The sequence below is a fragment of the Nematolebias whitei genome, chromosome 10, assembly GCF_014905685.2.
Source record: "Nematolebias whitei isolate Nwh7 chromosome 10, NemWhi1, whole genome shotgun sequence".
Lineage (NCBI taxonomy): Eukaryota > Metazoa > Chordata > Actinopteri > Cyprinodontiformes > Rivulidae > Nematolebias > Nematolebias whitei.
Window position 1 is genome coordinate 44,915,165 of NC_056507.1, and position 22,680 is coordinate 44,937,844.

The 22,680-nt window shown below is 42.3% G+C and overlaps 1 protein-coding gene across 1 annotated transcript in view; it reads right to left on the reverse strand.

The window, feature by feature from the left end:
• LOC119416523 (forkhead box protein P1-like) overlaps nt 1–22,680 on the reverse strand; it is a 160,886-nt gene that overhangs the window by 72,795 nt on the left and 65,411 nt on the right. The window contains 2 exon segments of the mRNA XM_037683753.1: nt 15,280–15,360; nt 17,278–17,418. Of these exon segments, the coding sequence (XP_037539681.1) occupies nt 15,280–15,360; nt 17,278–17,418 (222 nt within the window).

A 22,680-nucleotide genomic window follows, 5' to 3' on the forward strand; every position in this document is an offset into this window, starting at 1 on the left:
TGCCAACTAAAGGGATGAGTACAGACGCCAGATATTTGGAAACATTGTAAGTGACAGAGTTAATCATGCTAACGATTGGTCTTAAAGGTACACCTTGTTTGTGGATTTTAGGTAAACCATACAGAATAGGTGTGGCCTCCCCTGGGTACAGTCTGTGGTACAGAAAACGGTCAATAGCCTTGTCCTGCTCCAAATTTTTCAGGCAATCTATCAATTTCTTCTTGTAACCACTTCCTGGATCTCTTTTCAGAGGTTCATAAGTGTTTAAGTCACTAAGGAGTGTCATAACTTTCTCATGATAGTCTTTCTGGTTCAAAATCACTGTGCACCTTCCTTTGTCTGCTGGGAGAATGATGATGTTTTTGTCCTTGCTAAGAGTGGTGAGTGCGTCCCTCTCCTCTCTACTGATGTTGGAAGGTGGTGGTTTGACATTGCTGAGGCAGGCTGAAACTTTGATTCTGAGCTGTTCTGCTTCAGCCTCTTTAATTTTGTTGTTGCGGATGGCTGATTCAGTAGCTGTGATCATCTCCACCACAGGAATTCTACTTGGTGCAACCGCAAAGTTCAGTCCCCTGGCAAGAATCTCTGTCTCCGGCTGGGTGAGCTGTCTGTCAGATAAATTCTTCACCCACTTTTCTGTCTCCCTGACATGTAATTGACTACTGGAGTGTTGTCCTACACTGAATGTGTTGTTATTGGAATAGTGATGTTGTTGATGAGTTATTAGTAAGTTAAACTTGTTTTAAAAAGGTTAAATCTGGTCCTCTGGACATTCAAAAAAACAAAACAAAGGAAAACAACAAAAAAATGTAGAAACGTTTCGTCTTTCATCCAAAAGACTTCCTCAGTCTTAGGTGCTGTATTCAGCTCAGTCTCTTAAATAGCACCTTCTCAGAGTGGATCAACCAGTTTTGCTGCTGACAACCAAAACCAGCTGATCACATGCTGAAGAAGGACCATCAGCCTAACAATGGATTATTAGCACACTGATGGCTGTTTACTATTCACAGAGGGCTGAGTGATACTAGCACTAGCAGTGATCACTCAGTATTCACTGATGAGTGATCAGTGGTATTGTTGTATAACTTTTGACTCCAGTGCACCCCCTAGATTATTCCAACAGTTATATCTCTGTGAAATATCATCCAATAAATACCAGATTGTATGTGCATGATCAGTGAGCAGTTATAGACACATTGATATTTTTATTTACATTAGACTCAAGTGTGCCACCTACATTATTCCAACAGTTATATCTCAGTGATACATCATCCAATCTGAACCTGAGTTTTTGTGCTTCATCAGTGAGCACTTGTAGACATGTTGGTATTGTTGATTCATGACATCACTTAAGCCCCACCTACTCAGAGAAATACAATTCTAATTATTGGATGACACTTCCAGCTTTGCACTGTGTAAGATATTAGACTGAAACTTTGTTCGCTAACTGTTAATTACCACACATGACATGTTGAAAAGCATAAAGGAAGTGCTTGTCAAACATTGGCCACAAAACAGGAAGTCACCATAACTCCTGTCTGGAAGGTCAGATTTCACCTATACTTGTAAGACCTGCAGCTGGACAAGTAACAACATGGACAGAAGGCGATTTCGAAGATTCGGGAAATGCACCCTGTGGTGAACGCGTGTGGGATTGGCACGAGAGCGTTCGCGATGGCGACTGGGTGGATTAGCTGGACCTCACGCGGTCGCAGTAAGGCCGGAGCGGCGCTTTGCTGCGATGGCCTCCAAGGTTGCTTGCAGCTTTAATTAGTTGATGTTTTTCTTAGTTCATACCTTAGATCTTATTACTGTTTTTCTTTTACATTTTATTCTTGGATGTAACTGGGACCCTGGGTACACAATCTCATTCCACCACATATATCACAATTAAAGAAACTTTGACTCTGACTCTTTGGCCCTATTTACACAGACACGATGGGGGGAAACATATGTTTTTTTGTATGTTAATTAGAGGAAAAGATTTGCGTTGACACGGTCGGATTTTGGGTTTATATGCATCCGGAGGATCCTCCCCCCCCCCCCCCCCCCCGCCTTCCCAAATCCGCTGTAGTTACCATGCCAGGTCATTAGATGGCGCTGTGAATTTTGTACCTTCACCTAATGCGCATGCGTGCTGCCTCGGCACGCTTCTTTCCTGTGAGCTAAAAAGCTCTGCTAACAACAACGTAACAACAAGTAAAAGCTGGATTCTGGCTGGATTTAGGATGAATCGACAGATTTGACGCCAAGCGGGACTGCTTTGTCTAACAGCTCGACACCAGTCGCTGAGTGGACCAGAACCGAGTCGACGATGTCAGACTTTATTCCGTGACAATCAGTAGCTGATTTACAGCAGGTAAATCAAATGTTCTTAATAATGTTAGTGTGTGTTTACTTCGGTTACAAAACAACCAACTGAGTTTTTATTTTCCCTGAAAGAAGAAGGAGCTGTCCTTCCACCAGGTGGACCGTTTCTGAACGAGACTCGGCCTAGACGAACTGCAGGAGGATGTTGAAGAGAGCTGTTGGATGAACTATTTATTTAAAATTCCCCTCAGTTCTTTTATTCAATCCATTCAATGTTTTAAGTTGCATTAATCAAAGGAGTGACTTCCTGAACGAGCCAGATGGACAACGTGGGACATCCAGGATGAAAACAGAGAAGAGTCCAGTTCATTAATGCAGTTTACAGTTAACGTTTTTAATAGTGTGTTCAGTTTAATTATCAGTGTTTATGTGACATACAGTTTGTGTTTAATAAATAAATAAAAAATTAAACCTGATGTCTTCATTTTCAACTTTAGTGTTCACGCTATATGTTTACCATCATTTTAAATTTGAATTACATCATGTCCAGATAGCTTCATTTAGCTCAGAGCTTCATTATATCTTGCACACTAACATAAATACTGTTTATTAATATTAAACTTATTATTTAGCACATTTAGATGTTATAGTGCAGCGTAACGTGTGCGCGTGCCTCTTTCTATAAACAACGATATTAGAACTGGATCAGATTGTGTCTCTTCCAACACAGATGTCGGTCACAGCACCTAGAATCTGACGTAGATTAACTACGAGATTAAAAATATTTTCCATCAGTCGTAGTTCTGAAAGCAGTGTGTCCGCCGCCATGTTGATAGAAATATGTCATCTGTCCATGCGTGCGTGTGCGCATGTGGTTTAACACAAAGCCTCAGCAGGAGATGTTTACATTATCAGCAGGCGGTCAGCGAAAAACCTCCACTCTGGAAGGTGGGTTCAGAAACATCCGGATTCAAAGAGGGGGGCCACTGGATTGCTGCCAAGATGGCGCCGGTGTGTAGGGCTGCCCGTCTCTCGCTCTCTGCTTGTATTTTATTTTTGTTATTTTTACAATGGTTTGTGCAGTGTGCCGAGTCATATTTTCAGTATGATCGTCGGGCACTTTTGGAGCTCCGTACATTTGATGAAATTCCCACGGAGTTTTTGAACAGCGGCCATCACTCTCCCCCACCGGTCCTGTCTGAGATTCCTGCATTCCTTCTGCGTGACCCTGGCCTTTCTCCATGGAGGAAACGTCGCAGACGTCGTGGGAAGCGTGCAGGGATTTTGGTGAAACTGAGGCAAAGTGTGGATTATTCTAACAGGACTCGCTCTGGATCTGATCATCTCCTCTCTGACCCGTGGTGCTCCCGGGGCCCGGCTGCTGGCCAGCTGCCCGCGCGCTCAGTCCATGGAAACACCTGGAGTTGTTTACCTGTGCGCCGCACCAGCAGACCAGGAGGAGCTGTTCTTCATAACCTGCGCCCGCTGGCGCGCGCGTCTCCCTCCACGGCTGTGCCTGTGTCGGACAATATCAGGATGTGTTTAATCAACGCAAGGTCTGTTTCCAACAAGACATTTATCCTCAATGACTTTTTTAAAGATGAGGAGTTGGATTTTCTGTTCGTCACAGAATCTTGGATTTCTGATGGTGAGTCCAGCGCCCTGGTGGAACTACTTCCTCCGGACTGTGTATGTTGCAATGCCCCGCGGCCATCAGGTCGGCGCGGGGGGGATTATTAACAGTTTTTAAAGCAAACTTTGCGTGTAAACAGTTGTCCATCCCGGTGTCCCGCGCCAGCTTCGAGCTGAGCGCCTTTGAACTTGGACACTCTCCTCCGGTCCTGTGTGCGCTCATCTACCGCCCACCTCGTTCTAAGGACTTCATAAATGAATTCTCTGACTTTTTGGCTGATATCACTCAGAGATACACTCACTTTTTGCTTATTGGTGACTTTAATTTGCATGTGTGTTGTCAGGAGAAGCCCTTAGTGAAGGACTTTCTGGATTTATTGGACTCTTTTGGCTTAGCTCAGCAGGTGAGCGGCCCCACCCAAGAACACGGTCACACGCTGGACCTCGTTTTAACACGCGATGTCTCTGTCTCTAATTTGAAAATCGGTGACAATGTTTTTTCAGATCACATGCCTGTATTGTTTGACTTCACCCCCCCTTGTCATACTGCTAAGACGCGCGTTCCTGCACGTACGCGTTCCATTAACCATTTCACTGCTGCTCGTTTTAATGAAGGTTTTAATTCTGAGAGGATCGAACAGCTCTCGGTGTCTCTTACCACTGAGGAGCTAACCTCTCAGTTCAACTCTGCCTGTTTAGATGTTCTGGACCGTGTTGCTCCCCTTAAGACCAGAAAAACAAAACTTAAATCAGAGCCTTGGCTTAATGACGTCACGCGAGCCGTTAGGCGGCAGTGTCGCAAAGCTGAACGAAAGTGGAGGAAGGACAGGCTCCAGGTGTCTTTTCAAATGTTAAGGGAGAGTTGGCGTCACTATCAGAAAACCGTTAAAGCTGCCAAATGTAAATTCTTTTCTGATTTAATTGTCTCCAACTCCCACAACCCCCGAGTTCTTTTCTCCACCCTGAACTCAGTCCTACACCTCAGTGAGCCTTCACCTCTGGAAGCTTCAACTGAGCTGTGTGAGAACTTCCTCCATTTCTTTTTAGAAAAAGTGGCAAACACCCGGGCACTCATTTCTCCACCAGCTCATGATCTGTCCATCCCATCTCAGTGTGTGGCTGTGTTTGACCACTTTGAGCCCATCTCTCTGTCCTCTCTGGAGCAGGTAATGTGCAGCATGAAGCCATCTGGTTCCCCCTTTGATGTGGTCCCCCCTCGACTGCTAAAGGAAGTTTTTCCTACCCTGGGTCCTTTTATCCTCGCTATTCTGAATAGCAGTTTATCCTCAGGTGTGGTGCCAAAGACTTTTAAACATGCTGCTGTCCAGCCCCTCCTGAAAAAACCTAACCTTGACCCCTCAGTCATGTCCAACTTCCGGCCTGTCTCCAGACTCCCATTCACCTCTAAACTACTGGAAAAAATTGTGGAGTCTCAGTTGAAACAGTTTTTGGGGGATCACGCTATCCTTGAGTTATTCCAATCTGGCTTCAAATCTCTCCATAGCACTGAAACTGCTCTACTGAAGGTTTTTAATGACATTTTCATATCCACAGAGGCAGGTGATTCTGTGCTGCTTGTCCTATTGGACCTTACATCTGCTTTTGACACCATCGACCACAATATCCTCATTTCTAGACTGGAGCAGTGGGTGGGCATCACAGGGTCAGCCCTTAAATGGTTTGGGTCCTACCTCTCTGACAGAACCTTCTGTGTCAATATCAAAAATTTCAGTTCGGCATCGACCGCACTCCAGTGGGGGGTACCACAGGGGTCCATCCTCGGTCCCCTTCTCTTTTCTTTATAACTGCTGCCACTAGGTGCTATCTTCCGCAAACACGACATACCCTTTCATTTCTATGCCGATGATTGCCAAATTTACTTCCCCCTGAGGCACAGAGGCACATGCTCTACTCAGCCTCTTCTTGACTGCCTGGCTGACATCCGGGACTGGATGGCTTTAAACTTCTTAAGCTTCAATGAGAAGAAGTCTGAAGTCATGCTGTTCCATCCCAGTGGCTCACTCATGAACTATGACATTGACCTATTCTCTCTAGCCCCGCTACAGAAACAAAAGGTGACTAATCTGGGGGTGATAATGGACCCGTCCTTAAAACTCAACAGTCACGTAAACATGATGGTCAAATCCTGTTTTTTTCAGCTGAGACGGCTGTCTAAGCTGAAGCCTATACTCAACAAAAAGAACCTCGAGACAGTGATCCACGCCTTCATAACATCTAGGCTTGATTACTGCAATTCACTTCTGTTTGGAATCAGTCAGTCCTCCATTGCTCGTCTACAACTGGTCCAAAATGCTGCAGCCCGATTTTTAACTGGTACAGGCTATAGAGAGCACATCACGCCAGTTTTGGCCTCCCTGCACTGGCTACCCATTCACCTTCGGATCCATTTCAAAATTCTCATGTATGTTTTTAAATCACTGAACAGTTCCGCCCCATCCTATCTCACTGATCTTCTGCAGCCATATGTCCCACCGCGCTCTCTGAGGTCAGCAGACCAGATGCTTCTCTCAGTCCCAGAAACCCGTCGTAAGCTCAGAGGTGACAGGGCTTTCTCTGTTGCAGGTCCACGACTGTGGAATGAGTTGCCACTGAGTATCCGGCAGGCTCCCACACTCTCAGTCTTTAAGTCTCGCTTGAAGACCCACTTCTATTCGCTTGCCTTTAACACGGTGTGATTTGTTTTGGTCCGGTCTGTTCTCAACTCTGTTGGCCATTTTAGTTAGCTCCTGCTGCTATTTGTATCTGTATTTCTATTTTATGTTTTCCTGTCTGCTGTACATGTTTGTGTTCTTTTGTACAGCACTTTGGTTGGCCTTGTTGCTGTTTTAAGTGCTATATAAATAAATTGGTATGGTATGGTATGGTATGGTGTCGTGTAAATGATCAGCAGAACCGTAGAGAGAAAGCTGCGGATGCATTCAAAATACACGCCGTGTAAATGGCCCCTTTATTTGAGTTATAAAGTGGAGCTAAGCTAGATGCATATGCAGATTGCCCAATCAATCGTCACAATAGGTCTTTGGTGACTCACAGTGGAACGACGCTGGTGACTACTAGGTGTGAAAATGACTGTGTTTCATGGTTAAAGCTGCTAAAAAGGTTTGGTGTTCTCCAAGAAATTAACTGGTTTAGAGCCACAAGGTATGGAGTTGTCTTCCCATTAAAGAACATGGAGAGAGATATCCAGCTTAAGGTGATTTATTTGCTGTTTCTTCTGGCATTAACACACAACAGTAAACTAGGAAAAGCGCAAACAGAAGCTCAAACAGCAAGGTTCCATCCATCCAGGTAGAGAAAAAAACTCCAACACGCAGCACGGCACTTTACACAGCGTTCACTAGCATTGGAACAGCCACGGTGCATTCAAGAGCATCAGAACCATGAAATTCAGAAAGAAACGAGCCGTAACCAAACAGAACCGAGCTCAGTAAACAAGCCAACTAGACAACAATGTGAGCTTTCTAACAGCTTACTTAATAAAGGTTAATAAAGTTTGAATGAATATACTTCATTAGAATCAGACTTTTTAAAGAGCAAGTCAGACTTTCATTATGTTTGTTCTGTTTGTTCAGAACCACTAGACTGAGGAACAGCTTCTACCCTGAGGCTGTTAGACTCATGAATCTCTCACTAGAATAATCACTGTGAAAAATCACATCATGTTGCTGCTGATCTGTTTCATGTTGCTGCTGATCTGTTTCAATGTCGATGTGTTCATGCGTGCACATCCACTCGCACAGACTCATGTTCATGTTTGTGCTGATGTTCAATGTTTTATGTTATGAGTGCTTAGTGTATATTTAGTTGATGTTTTTCTTAGTTCATATCTTAGATGTTATGACTGTTTTTCTTATACATTTTATTGTTGGATGTAACTGGGACCCTGTGTACATAATTTTGCTCCAGCATATGTACCACATGAGGTGTGAATGACAATAAAGAATCTCTGACTGAAATAACTCACTGTGTGTGTCTTAGTGTTTATTGTATGGTATATTTGTGCTGTGGTAGGCTGTATGGACTTGGTTTTGTTACCTTTTTAGGACCCTCTCTGGTATACACACCTACCTTGTCAGGACCAGTAGTCCTTTAGGGGACCAAAGCCCATATTAGGGGCCATTTACACATTGCATATTTTGAGTGAATCTGCACCTTTCTCTCTGCGGTTCTGCTGATCATTTACACAACACCAGTAGCCCCCCTCTTTGAATCCGGAGGTTTCTGAACCCACCTTCCAGAGTGGAGGTTTTTCGCTGACCGCCCGCTGATAATGTAAACATCTCCCGCTGAGGCTTTGTGTTAAACCACATGCGCACATGCACGCATGGACAGATGACATATTTCTATCAACATGGCGGCGGCCACAGTGCTTTCTGAACTACGACTTATGGCATATATTTTAAATCTTGTAGTTAATCTACGTCAGATTCCAGGTGCTATGACCGTCATCCACGTTGGAAAAGACAGTCAGATCCAGTTCTATTTCGTATAGGCTTCACCCTTTAAGGCTATCGCTAGTGGGTTTATCCCTTTGCGTGCAGCACTGAAAACTTTTGTCCACGCCCACCTACTGTGTGGGCCTCACCCCCGGTCCATATAAATTACGGTGAGACGGGGGAATCGGCTCCCATTTTTCTTCAGCAAGCAAACAGCACTGTTTTTGAGAAGATGTCCAGCACCATCCGCCTGTGCCCGTCCTGCCAGACCGACTACATTTTGAACTTTGACCGGCACAACATCTGCGAAGGATGCCTGGGTCCCCGCCACGCCGACCTCGCCTCCTCCTGCTGTCTCTGTGACCTCCTCCCTCCTGAGGAGAAGCGGAGACGAGCAGCCTTGTTCAAGGCTAACATCGAGGAGTGTTTTTCCGTGGCAGGGGATTGTTTGCTATACGATGCCATCGCCTTTTTTGACGCTGAGTCACGGAGTGAATCAGATGATTCCTCCAGAAAAGGCGATGTCAGCAGCAGCCCCACTGCTTGTACCCTCCTGGAGAGCGTAATGTTGGAACGGGGGGGCCGAGCGGATGCTCACTCCCCCCCCCGGGCCTTTCCGCATTGGCGAACACACCACTCCCAGCCGTCGGTGCCTTCCTCTCGGAGCTTCCTGGCATAATCCAGGAGGCGGATGACACAAAGGGACTTTCCTTCCCCTGCCCATATTGGATGATCTAGCGGGAAGGTTTGGCTCTACCCCAGCTTGCCACCCTGACCCCATCTGGCCTCGTTTCCCAGCATTGATGTCCTACTGGACTAAGGCTGTAGTCGGACCTGGTAAGCCGAAGGCACCCGTCTCCACCTTCGCTCCCATCACCAGAGTGGAGGGGTTTACTGAGCGGAACTTTCCCTCTGCGCCTCCTCTGTGGTCTGCTTGTCTCGCATCACCGCCTGGATGACGATGATCCAGAGGTCCACCTGGCTCCGACTCTCCCCATCCATGCCGGAGAGGCTGCATAAGGACCTGCTGGAGGGCCCCATCACGATGGACGTGCTGTTCGGGACCAATTTCAAGGCCATGCTTGAGAAGTCCAAGAAGTCAGAGGAGGTGTCGGAAACTGTGCGCCACCTGATGAAGCCGCAGCCCTCCTCCCTCCCACACCCGTCCGCTGGAGGGATCACCGTGACCAGCGGCAGCAGCAGAGACGTTCCACAGCTGCAGCAGCGACCTCTTGCCCCGCTCCTCCCCCCCCCTGCCAGAGAACAGCCCTTCTCATCACGCCAACCAGCAACTCTGCGCTTCCCCAGAGACCGTCAACAAGTGCCGCCCTGGACCAACCAGCCGCAGGGCCCACAGAGGAGGCAACACAAAAAATGACACTTTGTGGGGAATGTCTGTATTCACAATGATGATCTAAGTTTCAAAATAAAACGAAAACATAATACAGAGAGTAAAGTGTCTTCTGATTCCAGCCTGACAGTCAAATCGAATGATCTCACAGCTGCTTCTCTTCACACATTCCCCACACAAAATGAGCCGGTAACCTCAAAACAGGTTTATTAAAGTCACCACAGCTCGAAAAATCACACAAAAGTCTCACTTGACACATCAGCTAGAAATTATTTTTTTTCAGCAGACCGAGCCCAGAAAAATCCCTCGCTCTCAGCCCAGGTTGTTTTCTGACATTTCTGACCACAGTGGGAGCAAACGTATTTCTCCACTGCAACTGCAGTCTCCACCCAAACGGCGTCGCATTTCTAAAAGCACTCACGCCTCTCCTCAGTGCGCGTCAGCTCACATCAACCCTAATGTGAGCCCGCAGCCTGACCGCAGCACAGAGGAGTTTCCAGGGCCCTTTCTGTGAACACCCCCCCCCCCCCCCCCGGGTCCCTCTAGGAGCATCTCCGGAGAGGGTGACGGCGGTGGGGGCTTTAACTTGGCTGACGTCCATAAAAGACATGACACAACACAAAAACGCTTGTCCACTCCCCGAGCGTTACGCAGAATGGCAGCGAGTGTGCTCCCTGACAGATGGATGGACCATCTGATCAGTAGGGGTTACACGCTGCAGTTTGCAGCTCAACCCCCACTGTTCAGAGGGATTATAGAGATGGTTCTGTCATCTCCAGAACAGAACTGGTCTCTCCACTCAGAATTTCTGGAACTACTGATAAAAAATGTAATTTCCAAGGTTCTCAGCGGAGAGGAAAACACAGGGTTTTACTCACGTTACTTCCTGGTCCCAAAAAACCCCGGAGGGAACAGACCCATCCTTGACTTGTCCATGTTCAACAAATCAATCATGGAGAGACAATTCCACATGCTGATAACCAAACAGCTGTTGGACAACATTGACCAGAACGATTGGTTTACCTCCATAGATTTAAAAGACGCTTATTTTCACATACCAATCATTCCAAAGCACAGGAAATTCCTGCACTTTTCCTTTCAAGGGATCCAGTACCAATACAACAGGCTTCCGTTCGGTTATTCCCTTGCCACACGCACATTTTCAAAATGCGTGCAGATGGCTCTGCAGCCATTACACATAGCAGGAATGAGAATTATTTTCTATCTGGACGATTTGCTGCTGTTAACTCGGTCCAGACAGGAAGTGGCTGCACAAACTAGAGCGCTGACTTCACACCTGCTGAACCTGGGGTTTTCTATAAACTGAGAAAAGAGTTCGGTTTTCCCGTCCCAGATGATCATTTATCTGGGAGTGGAGCTAAATTCAGTCACTATGACAGCCCGCTTATCACAGCCGAGAGCCGAAGCTCTGACAGCTCAGCTCCACCGCATCAAACCCCGCAGTGTAGGAAAAGCTGTCTCGGTCATGAAACTTTTGGGGACGATGTCTTCAGCTCACACTGTGGTTCCGCTGGGCTTACTTCACATGAGACGCCTTCAGAGATGGTTTGCCCACCTGCGCATAGATCCGGTGCATCAGAAGAGGCGAATGATCTCTGTGCCCCCCTCTGTGGGAACCAACCTGAATCACTGGGGAAACCCTCTCACTCTGTCAGAGGGATTTCTTATCAGCAGGCTTACGTCACATGTCTCAGTTTTCACAGACTCGTCCCTGTCAGGCTGGGGAGAAACGTGCCTGTCTCAAGCAGTGGGGGCGCAGAGGCCAGCTCACACATCAGCTTATATAAACGTCTTGGAATGTCTCACAGTTTGGAATGTCATTCAGCATTTTGCTCCCCTGTTGTGGAATCAACATGTTCTGATCCACACAGATTTACTGCAGCTTACATAAACCGGCAGGGAGGCGTGCGCTCAGCCCAACTGATACGCATTGCGAGGCATCTGCTGTGTTGGACACACAAAAACCTGCTCTCTATCAGAGCAGTGTACATCCCCGGCGTCCTGAACAGAGGAGTGGACATAATGTCGAGGGGCGGTCCTCGCCACGGAGACTGGAGCCTCCATCCCGAGCTGATTTCTCAGATTTGGAGCAGGTTTGGCCGAGCAGCAGTGGATCTGTTTGCCACACGGGAGAATGCCCAGTGTCGATTATGATTCTCACTGAGCCCACAGGATGACCCACCGTTAGGAGTGGACACTTTTGCCCACAGCCCGTGGCCAAAAATGCTCCTTTACACGTTTCCTCCAGTCCCTCTAATATCACAGTTTCTGAACCGAGTCCAGGAGGAAGAACTGTCAGTCATCCTTGTAGCCCCTGAGTGTGTGAGTGCCCCATGGTTCCCAAACCTGCAACATCTGTTATCGGGCTGGCCGTGGAAACTGCCATGGAGGGACGATGTTCTCCTCTAGGTGGGAGGAGCCATCAGGAGTCACCCAGAAATAGGCCAGCACCTTTGGGTCTGGCCGCTGAGCGGATCCGCTTAGAAAAAATGGGTCTCTCTCAAGAAGTGGTGCACACAATCCAAGACTCACGAGACACTTCCACTACAGCGCTGTACACATCAAAGTAGACAGCTTTTCAGCGCTGGTGCACAAAAAAAGGTGTAGAGGCCATCTTATGTCCACTAGGTGGCGTGCTGTCCTTTCTGCAGCAGCTGACGGACAGAAATATAGCGTTCAGCACAATTAAGACTTATGCTGCAGCTATTTCTTCTTGTCACGAGGGCTTTGGTGACAGAACAGTTTTTAATCACCCTCTGATGAAGTGTTTCTTAAAAGATGTACGGAGACACAGACCGGTGTCATGCCCACTAGCTCCACAGTGGGACCTAATGATGGTTCTGCGAGCTCTGATCAAAGTTCCTTTCGCGCCTTTAGATCAAGTTTCACTTAAATTCCTGTCACTCAAAACAGCCCTGCTGTTGGCTTTGACATCAAATGGTAAATGGTAAATGGACTGTACTTATATAGCACCTTTCTATCTTATTTCAAGATACTCAAAGCACTTTACACTACAATCTGTGTCCTCATTTACCCATTTACACAGCACTCTACTAGATCTCTACAAAGCTAACTGAACAAATCATTCTAATGAGACTAATCAGTGCTGTAGATCACATTCATACACTGATGGGACACACACCAGAGGCTATGAGGGGTTCAGTGTCTTGCCCAGGGACACTTCAGCATGTGACTGCTGGTGGATTCGAACCCCCAACTCTCGCACTGGAGGACAACTGCTCTAACCACTCAGCCACAGCCACCCCATGACATCAGCAAAGACAGTGAGCGATTTATTTGCGCTCTCTGCTGCCCCGTTATGCCTCAGGATTCAAGCTGATGGCAGCTTAGCTGCGCTGAGACCTAACCCAGCTTTCATACCAAAAAACATCACAAGCGCATTTAAATTGAGAATGATAACATTGGAGGGGTTTTATCCTCCTCCTCACAAATCAGAGGAGGAAGCAACATCTCATCATCTCGCCTTCTCCATGACCCATTCTGTTCTCAGCATTCTAACAGAAAGATTTTTACTTGTTTCGCGGAATTTCGTTTTAAACTCACATCTTATTGCATGCAATTACAGTGTGAGACATTTATTATCATTCACAAGTTCATGACTGCTGTTTTTATTGTTACTAATCAGTTCATGACTACTGTTACCAATCAGTTCATTTGTTATTAATCAGTTCATATTGAAGAGCTGTTGACCTGCTCTGCTCATTGTTACATGGTTACAATTTGTAACCTCTTTTCTTTTTCATTCTCGGCAGTAGGACTACATTTCAGCCTTCCCTTTTTCCCCGTCGGAGACCTTTTCTCTCCGGGGCGCTCCTGTGCATGGAACGCGTAATTATGCAGTGTGTAATTACGCACACAGAAGGTTGAGTTGATGAAATGTTTTTTGGTGCAAGCGGGCACTTCATATTGTGTCTGAATGGACCCAGTGAGGCATAGACTACATCCGGTTTCACCTTTAACCCACTAGCAATAGCCTTAAAAGGCGAAACCTATACAAAATAGAACGTTGGTTACGTACTGTAACCCCAGATTCTATGAGTATATGCACAGCCCTTTAAGCTCTGGGCCTCACTGGTTCCTAAATGGCTGAAGAAAAAAGCTATTTGGGAGCCGATTACCCAGTCTCACCGTAATTTATAACAACCGGGAGTGCGGCCCACACAGCAGGTGGGCGTGGACAAAAGTTTTCAGTGCTGCGCTGCGTGCGAAGGGATAAACCCACTAATGATAGCCTTAAAGGGCTGCACCTATACTCATAGAATCTGGGGTTACAGTACGTAAGCAACGTTCTAATATCGCTGTTTATAGAACGAGGCACACGCACACATCGCGCTGCACTATAACATACTACATGTGCTAAATAATAACAGTTTAATAATAATAAACAGTATTTATCTTAAGTTTGAGATATATAATGAAGCTCTCTGAGCTAAATGAAGCTATCTGGGCATTATGTAATTCAAATTATGTGATTAAAATGATGCTAAACATATTGCATGTTACTATAATTGAAAATGAAGACATCAGGTTTAATTTTTATTTTTTTTATTTATTCAACACCACAAACTGTATGTCACAGAAACACTGATAATTAAACTGAAAACACTATTAAAACAAGTTAACAGTAAACTACATTAATGAACTGGACTCTGCTCTGTTTTCATCCTGGAATCTGGTCCCACGTTGTCCATCTGGCTTGTTCAGGCTGTCACTCCTTTGATTAATGCAGCTTAAAACATTGAATGGATTGAATAAAAGAACTGAGAGGAATTTTAAATAAATAGTTCATCCAACATCTCTCTCTCTTTTTCCATGTCCTCCTGCATTGCACCTGGACCGAGCCTCGTTCAGAACCGGTCTGCCTGGTGGAAGGACAGCTTCTTTTTTCAGGAAAAATAAAAATAAAAACTCAGTTGGTTGTTGTGTGATCGAAGTAAACACAAGCAAACATTATTAAGAACGTTGATTTACCTGCTGTAAATCAGCTACTGATTATCACGGAGTAAATTCCGACATCATCGACTCGGATCTGGTCCACTCAGTGACCGGTGTAGAGTTGTTAGATGAAGCGGTCCTGTTTGGCGTCAAATCTGTCGACTCTTATCCAAAATCCAGTTTTAACTTTTTGTTAAGATGTTGTTAGCTGAGCTTTTAGCCCAGAGGAAAAGTGCGTGCCGAGGCAGCACGCATGCGCATTAGGTGAAGGTACAAAATTCACAGCGCCATCTAATGACCTGGCATGGTAACTACAGCAGATTCAGTGGGGCGGGGGGTGGGGGGGTGGATTCCTCTGGATGCATGTAAACACAAAATCCAATCGCGTCAACGCGGATCTTTTCTTCTAATTAACATACGAAAAAACCTACGTTTCCCCCATCGTGTCCGTGTAAATAGGGCCTTAGATTCAGATCAGGCGTGTTTGTTAAAGTCAGCGTGAGGGCCAGGATTAGGACCCAGAGATGAATGGAAGTGAGAAGAAGCCATTACCTGTTTGACCTTCTTGCTGCTCTGCTGCTGGAGTAGATGACTCTGTTGTTGCTGTTGCTTGGAAAACTCTTTAAGATTTTCCTTAATAAGGGGTGGGTGGGGGGGATTTACAATCAAACGTGTCATTAAATTTACAGTAACAAAAAATAACTTACAAATGCTACTAAAATGTCCTGCAAAAATGATTTTGGGTTCAGTATTTTGCATACAAAAACAACAACACAAAATGTTTATTTAAGATAAGCGAGCCTGTTTGACTATGGGGCGCCATTTGTAAAGTTACACAGTCAAGAATTAACAGCAATATTTTGGTTTATTTAATTAGCCTTTAATAAGAATTTTTTTTCAAAGTCATATTTTCATCATGTTATTCATACATTTATAAGTCATAGTTCCCAACTAAATATTTAATTGACAAGCTAAATATTAATTTACAAACTAAATACTTAAATATTTAGCTAGTAAACTATATATTTAGGTGTAAATTCAATATTTAATTTCCAAGCTTAACATTTATTTTAAAAACTAAACATTTAATTTTTAATCAAAACATTGAATTTCCAAAATGAGTACTTAATTTGCTAACTAAATATTTAACTCTGTTCTAAATATTTAACTTGCAATCTAAATATTTAGGTTTGAGCTCCTAAATATTTAGATTGCAAGTTAAATATTTAGATCAGAGTTAAATATTTAGTTAGCAAATTAAATATTCATTTTGGAAGTTAAATGTTTTGCTTAAAAATTAAATGTTTAATTTTGAAAATAAACACTTAGCTTGTAAATTAAGTATTTAGTTGGGAACTATGACATTTATAAATATATGAATAAAATGGTGAAAATATCACTTTTCTTATGAAAGGCTAAATAAACCAACATATTGCTATTAATTTTTGACTGTTTAACTTTACAAACGGCCCGCCCATAGTTTGACCTGTACAGTTAAACATTTTAAACTGTTTATTTAAAGAACGACAAAATGTGTATCTATAAACACACTGACCTAAACTTGACAAAATAAGTCACAGCATGCAACATAGTTGGTTTCTTTACTGTCTTGTAAAGCTTTTCTTTTACTTTTAAAATAAATATAAATGATGGAGGTCAAAAGATTTACTCGCATGGTTTTCCAAAATATATTGATGTCTGAAATGTCAGTCCATGAAAACAAAACACTCAGCTGAATCTGCCAAAACTTGCGTGGAATCTCAAGTCCCATGTCTGACCTACTTTAGGCTGACTGTGATCTGTGCAATTTAACAAATATGGTGGAATCAGACAAGCGTAGGATCTCAGAGAAGATGCTTAGGTAGACACTTTAGAGTGAATCTGCCACTAAAAAAGAGGAATTTTGAGAAGGACTTTATTTTATAAGTTTTAAATTTAAGGACATGTTATTTAACAGTAGGGGAGAAATGTTGTGGAGCTTTTATTAGTTGAGAATTTTCTTTTTGAATGCTTTTATGACTTTCCCTTTGGGGCAGCACGGTGGCGCAGTTGGTAGAGTTGCTGCCTTTCAACGAGCAGGTTGCCTTTGTTCAAATCCCGGTCAAGGATTTGAAAACTTCTAGGTGGACTTTACATGTTCTCTCCGTGCATGCTTGGGTTTTCTCCGGGTACTCCAGTTTCCTCCCACAGACCAAAAACATGCATGTTAGACTGATTGGTAACTTTAAATTGTCCATAGATGTGAGTGAGAGAGTGAATGGTTGTTTGTCTTGTTTGTCTCTATGTGTCCCTGTGATGGACTGGAGACCTGTCCAGGTGTCCTTGAGATGGACTGGAGACCTGTCCAGGTATCCCTGAGATGAACTGGGGACCTGTCCTGGTGTTCTTGTGATGGACTTGAGACCTGTCCAGGGTGTCCCCCGCCTCTCGCACAGTGATAGCTGGATAAGGGCACTAGTGACCCCCGTAATCCGAAAAGGAAGAAGCAGGTAAAGATAATAGATGGATGAATGAATGGATAGATGTATTTAAATAAAATGGCTGAACTACCTGCTGGAGCAGAAGAGCCTGTTGCTTCTGTTGAATCAGGACCTGCAGCTGGTTGGGTGTCAGAAGCCGCTGCATCTGCTGAGAACTCATCATCGCCAGAAAGACCTTAAAAGAATGGCACAGGTAGACCAGAATAGGACCCTAATGCAGAGTGAAGCCAAACGTGTCAGCTGATGAGCAGTAACAACCATGGGGAAGGGGAGACGTTTCAGTATCATTCCCCAATTTGTGAACACCATCGTGCTGGCTTGTGTGGTCGACCGTAAATGAGGGCTGGGGGGTTGGTTCAAACTAATTAGCTGAACAATTTTACGCTTGTTGTGGCTCATAATCGAAGTGTACGGGTGTTAATGAAGACAAACCCTCACAGAATGACAAAGCATTGGAGCAATAAACAACAAACAGTCTTTGGTAGGAACAGTGCAGCATGAAGTTTAAAGAGGCAACACGTGGCGTAAAATGAGGAGTAAGATTCAACATACATATTAGTATGTATAAAGATTAGTCTTTATAATGGAGCAAACCGGGGACCCAACCACCCTTTTCTTTCTGGTTCATCGAGAAAATTTAACCAGAAATGTTGGAGCAGTAGGAATCAGATTAAGTTTGGAATAGCAAATAAAATCCTTTGTATTTTATATGCAATCGATTCTTAAGTGATTGACTTAAATTCAAATGAGCTTTAATTGAAAAGGACTTTAACCCTGCTGCTTCCCTTGGGTCAAAATGACTCATTAAGCCTCAGTCTTTGCACTGAGGCCGCGTAGGTCATTTTCACCCAAAGATTCAACAGATTAATAGCAAATGTTGCATCCAGGGCAGCACGGTGGCACAACTGGTAGAGCTGCTGCCTCTCAACAAACAGGACCCGGGTTCAAATCCTGGTCTGGGGACCTTTGTGGGTGGAGTTTGTATATTCTCTCCGTGCATGCATGAGTTTTCTCTGGGTACTCCGGTTTCCTCCCATCGACCAAAAACATGCATGTTAGGCTGACTGATAACTCTAAATTGTCCCTAGGTGTGAGTGAGTAGGGCTGAGTACCGAACCGAGATTCTTTTATGGCACCGACCGAACTGCACCGGTCGGTGTATGCTAACTAAAGATTGACAGTAACAGATGAAGCTTAGCTTGTAAAACTGATCATCCATCCAGTCAGCTGCTTAAACAATTCACCTAATGTTTACTGTTTATGTTCATGTTCTCCTCACAGGAGCCTCTGACCCTGATGTGAGGACAAAAGATAAGTGAGGTGGGGGCCACAGGACTGTCACAAACTTTGTTGTTAAAAATTAGCTGCTTTTTCTACAGTGGAGCTGCACGGTGGAGGTAAGTAAACTTTAAAGGATTTTGTTGACCAGTTAAACCTTTATCTCTCAGCCTAGATAAAGTTTTTTGAGTAATAATAACACAACTATGTTATTGTTGATGTTTTGTTCTCATGTCAATTAGGGAGATGATCAGAGCCCTAAACCCCAGAGAACCACAGAGAAGATTCAGGCAGAGACACAGAGGTGCAGAAGTCTGCATCATCCCTACCTCAGTGAATCCAGTGACCTGCTGGTGGGATGTGAGGGACACTATGTCAAACTGACAACCAGGTATCTGTGTCTGCAACAATCATCATCTACAGCCTCAGAGTGAACATGTTCTACTGCTGGAGACACCATCAGCCAGGACTGGGCTTATTTGTGTCCACAGAAAACAGACATGTTGATGTTTCTGAAGAAAAACTGTTCAGTGAAAAGGTCCTCAGTGTGTAGCAGTGAACATTAGACACCGACGTGTCACTGGTTTGAAACTGGTCTTTTGACCTGGAAATTATTATTGTTTGTTTTTATGTAAGAAAACTGCTTGGAATAGGAAAATACCAAAGTTAAAAAATAAAACTCATAATTGGTACTGTAATGTGTAATATTATTCTTGTTAGAATTAATAGTAATTACAAAATTGTTACCGAAAAAAGAATCGTCCAGGAACCGACACCGAAGTGAAGGTACCGACACCGGTACCGATATCGATTTTTTTTAGAAAGGTACCCAGCCCTATGAGTGAAAGAGTGAATTGTTGTTTGTCTATTTTGTCTCTATGTGGCTCTGTGATGGACTTGCGACCTGTCCAGTGTGCACCCCGCCCCTCGCACAGTGATTGTCGGACATGGGCACAGGTGACCCCCATGACCCAAAATGGAAGAAGCAGGTAAAAGATCATCACCCCCACTCTGGCTTCACTCCACATGGTATGGTATGGTATATAGTTTATTCATTTTAAAAAAGTACAAAACAATTCCATAACAATATAAAAAGATACAAAAGATTTAAAATGAAAGGCAGCAGAAAGAAGAAAAAAATCTTATTTTATCTGCCCCTTTTTTCAAACAATTATTTCAGACATAATAATTTTCAAGTAACAGAACAAAATGAATAACTCGTTCTAATTTTTCTAATTCTAATACAAAACACACACTAAGCTACTTCATATATTTTTTTAACAATTCAGCTTTGATCTTTTTCTTAAATGTACACATTGACTTGGCATTTTTAACATCACTCTCTAGACCATTCCACAATCCAACTCCTTGGATTGAGGTAGACCTTCCCTTCAGACTAGTTCTGAATTTTGGTTTGACAAATATCTCTATCCCCTTAAGATTATAACAACTTTGTCTTTTAATAAAATTTCTTTGGATATTTAATGGTAATGTGTTATTTTGAGCCCTATACATAACTGATAAAATACTATAATCTACCAAATCATGGAACTTCAATAACTTTAGTTGATAAAATAATGTGCTTGATGGGTGACTGTAATGCTTTCTAGTGATGATTCTTACAGCTCTTTTCTGTAAAATAAAAATAGGTTTTGTAAATGTTTTACACGCTTTCCCCCAAACATCAATGCAATAGATTAAATGTGGAACAATGATTGTGTTATACAGCATGTACAGAGCTTTATCATTTAATAATTCCCTGACTTTGTACAGTACTGCAATAGATTTAGATATTTTTGTTCTTACAGAATTTATGTGATTTTTCCATGTTAGCTGTTCATCAATGATTACACCCAAAAATTTCATCTCATTAACTCTACAAATCTCAACACCCTCAATTTTAAATGTATCATCAACAGTTCTCTTTTTGTTACTAAATATCATGTATTTAGTTTTATCTAAATTTAATAATAATTTATTAAGTTTAAACCAAGTTTGTATTTTATCAAATTCTGTCTTCATCAGTTCCAACATCTGTTTTACATCTTTACCCAAACAAAAAAATGTGGTGTCATCTGCAAAAAGGACACATTTGAGGAGTCCTGATACATTCACTAAGTCATTCACATATAAAATACATAACTTTGGTCCAAGTACAGAGCCTTGAGGAACTCCACAAGTGATATTGCACAGGTCAGATCTTACACCATTTATTTGTACAAACTGCTTCCTATCTTTTAAATAGCTAGATACCCAGTGTAATGCTTGTCCTCTTATACCATATTTATTTAATTTTTCAAGGAGAATAGTGTGATCAATAGTATCGAATGCTTTTTTAAAATCAACAAAAATACTAACACAATACTGTTTTTGATCGACAGCAGTAGTTATTTGTTCCATTATTTCCATGAGAGCCATTGATGTAGAGTTTTTTGCTCTAAACCCATACTGACTGCTACTTAGAATGTTTTGTTTAGTAATAAATTAATCTAATCTGGTCACAAATAGTTTTTCTAGAATTTTTGAGAACTGTGGTAATAAGGATATTGGTCTATAATTATTGAACACACATTTATCACCATTCTTAAAGAGAGGAACTACCTTAGCTACTTTCATATTGTCTGGAAATATTCCTTTTGAAAATGATAAATTACAAATATATGTAAACGGCTCGATAACATAACTCATTATGTCCTTTACAAACATCATATCCATGTCCACCCAGTCTTTTGATCTCTTATCTGTAAGATTTTTTACTACATTCATTATTTCTTCTTTGTCAGTTCCATTAAGAAAAATACTGTTGTCACAACCTATAACTGAATGTTTCACATTATTGTCTACTTTTGGTATTTTAGCTGCAAGGCTTGATCCAACGTTCACAAAATGATGATTAAATCCATTTACAATTTCATTTTCATCATGGATTTCATCGTCATCTTTAAAAAAATATTGTGAAATACCTGTTTTTGCTTTATGACTTTTCAGAACACTATTTATTACTCGCCATGTAGCTTTCATATCACCATTACGTTTATTTAATAAATCACTATAATATTCCTTCTTGTGTTTCCTTATAATCGCTACCAATTTATTTTTATACTTCTTATATTTCTCTTCAGCCTCTTGTGTTCTCAATTTCAAGAAACATGTATACAAATAATTATTTTTTTTACAAGCATTTCTCAACCCTTTCGTCATCCATGGTTGGTCAACAACATTTCTCTTTGTATAATTATTTTGCACACAATTCTTTTCATACAGAACTCCTAAAATATTCATAAACTCATCATATGATCTGTTCACATCATCAACATACACGTCTTTCCAGCTTTGTTTATGTAAATCATCTTTTAATTTGTCCATTGCTTTTGTTGATGTGTTTATTGTTTTTTCCTTAATTGTGATTTATTTTGTAATGCTTTGATCATTTTTATAAATCATGAAAACTGGTAAATGATCACTCAAATCACTCGTTAAAATACCTCCCATCACATCCCCATTTGTTACATTTGTGAAAATATTATGGATTATTGTAGCACTATGAGTTGTAATTCTTGTTGGTTTTGATATTAACGGATAAAGATTTAAACTATACAATGAATTTGTAAATGTACTGATGTTATTTGAATCTGTTTTATTTCCCAGGTCAATATTAAAGTCTCCACAGAAAAAAATGCTTTTATTAAAACTCTTGTCCAATAGTTGTACGATTTTATCAGTGAATATTTCTATATTTGATCCTGGAGATCGATATACACAACTTATCAATATGTTTTTATCATTCTTGTTTATTATTTCTATTGTTATTATTTCCATGATATTATCAACAATGATTGACATTTAATTAATTAATTTACATTTTATTTCATTTTTAACAAATAGAGCCACTCCACCACCTCTTTTGTTGCTTCTGTTCACATGATATAATTCATACCTTCCATGTGAACATTAGTTGTGTTTTCATTGTTGAGCCATGTCTCTGACAGTGCTATTATTGTAAAGGTTCTGTTTAGCTGTTTTAAATAATCTGTTATTTTGGATATATTTGCATTTAAACTTCTACTGTTAAAGTGAATCATAGAGAGACCTCCATTAGTTATATTGATGTCATTAAACTGTTCTTCATTGTAATATTCACAGTCTTTTATTTCAGTGAAAAAATTTGTATCAATCACATCTTCAACATTGTATA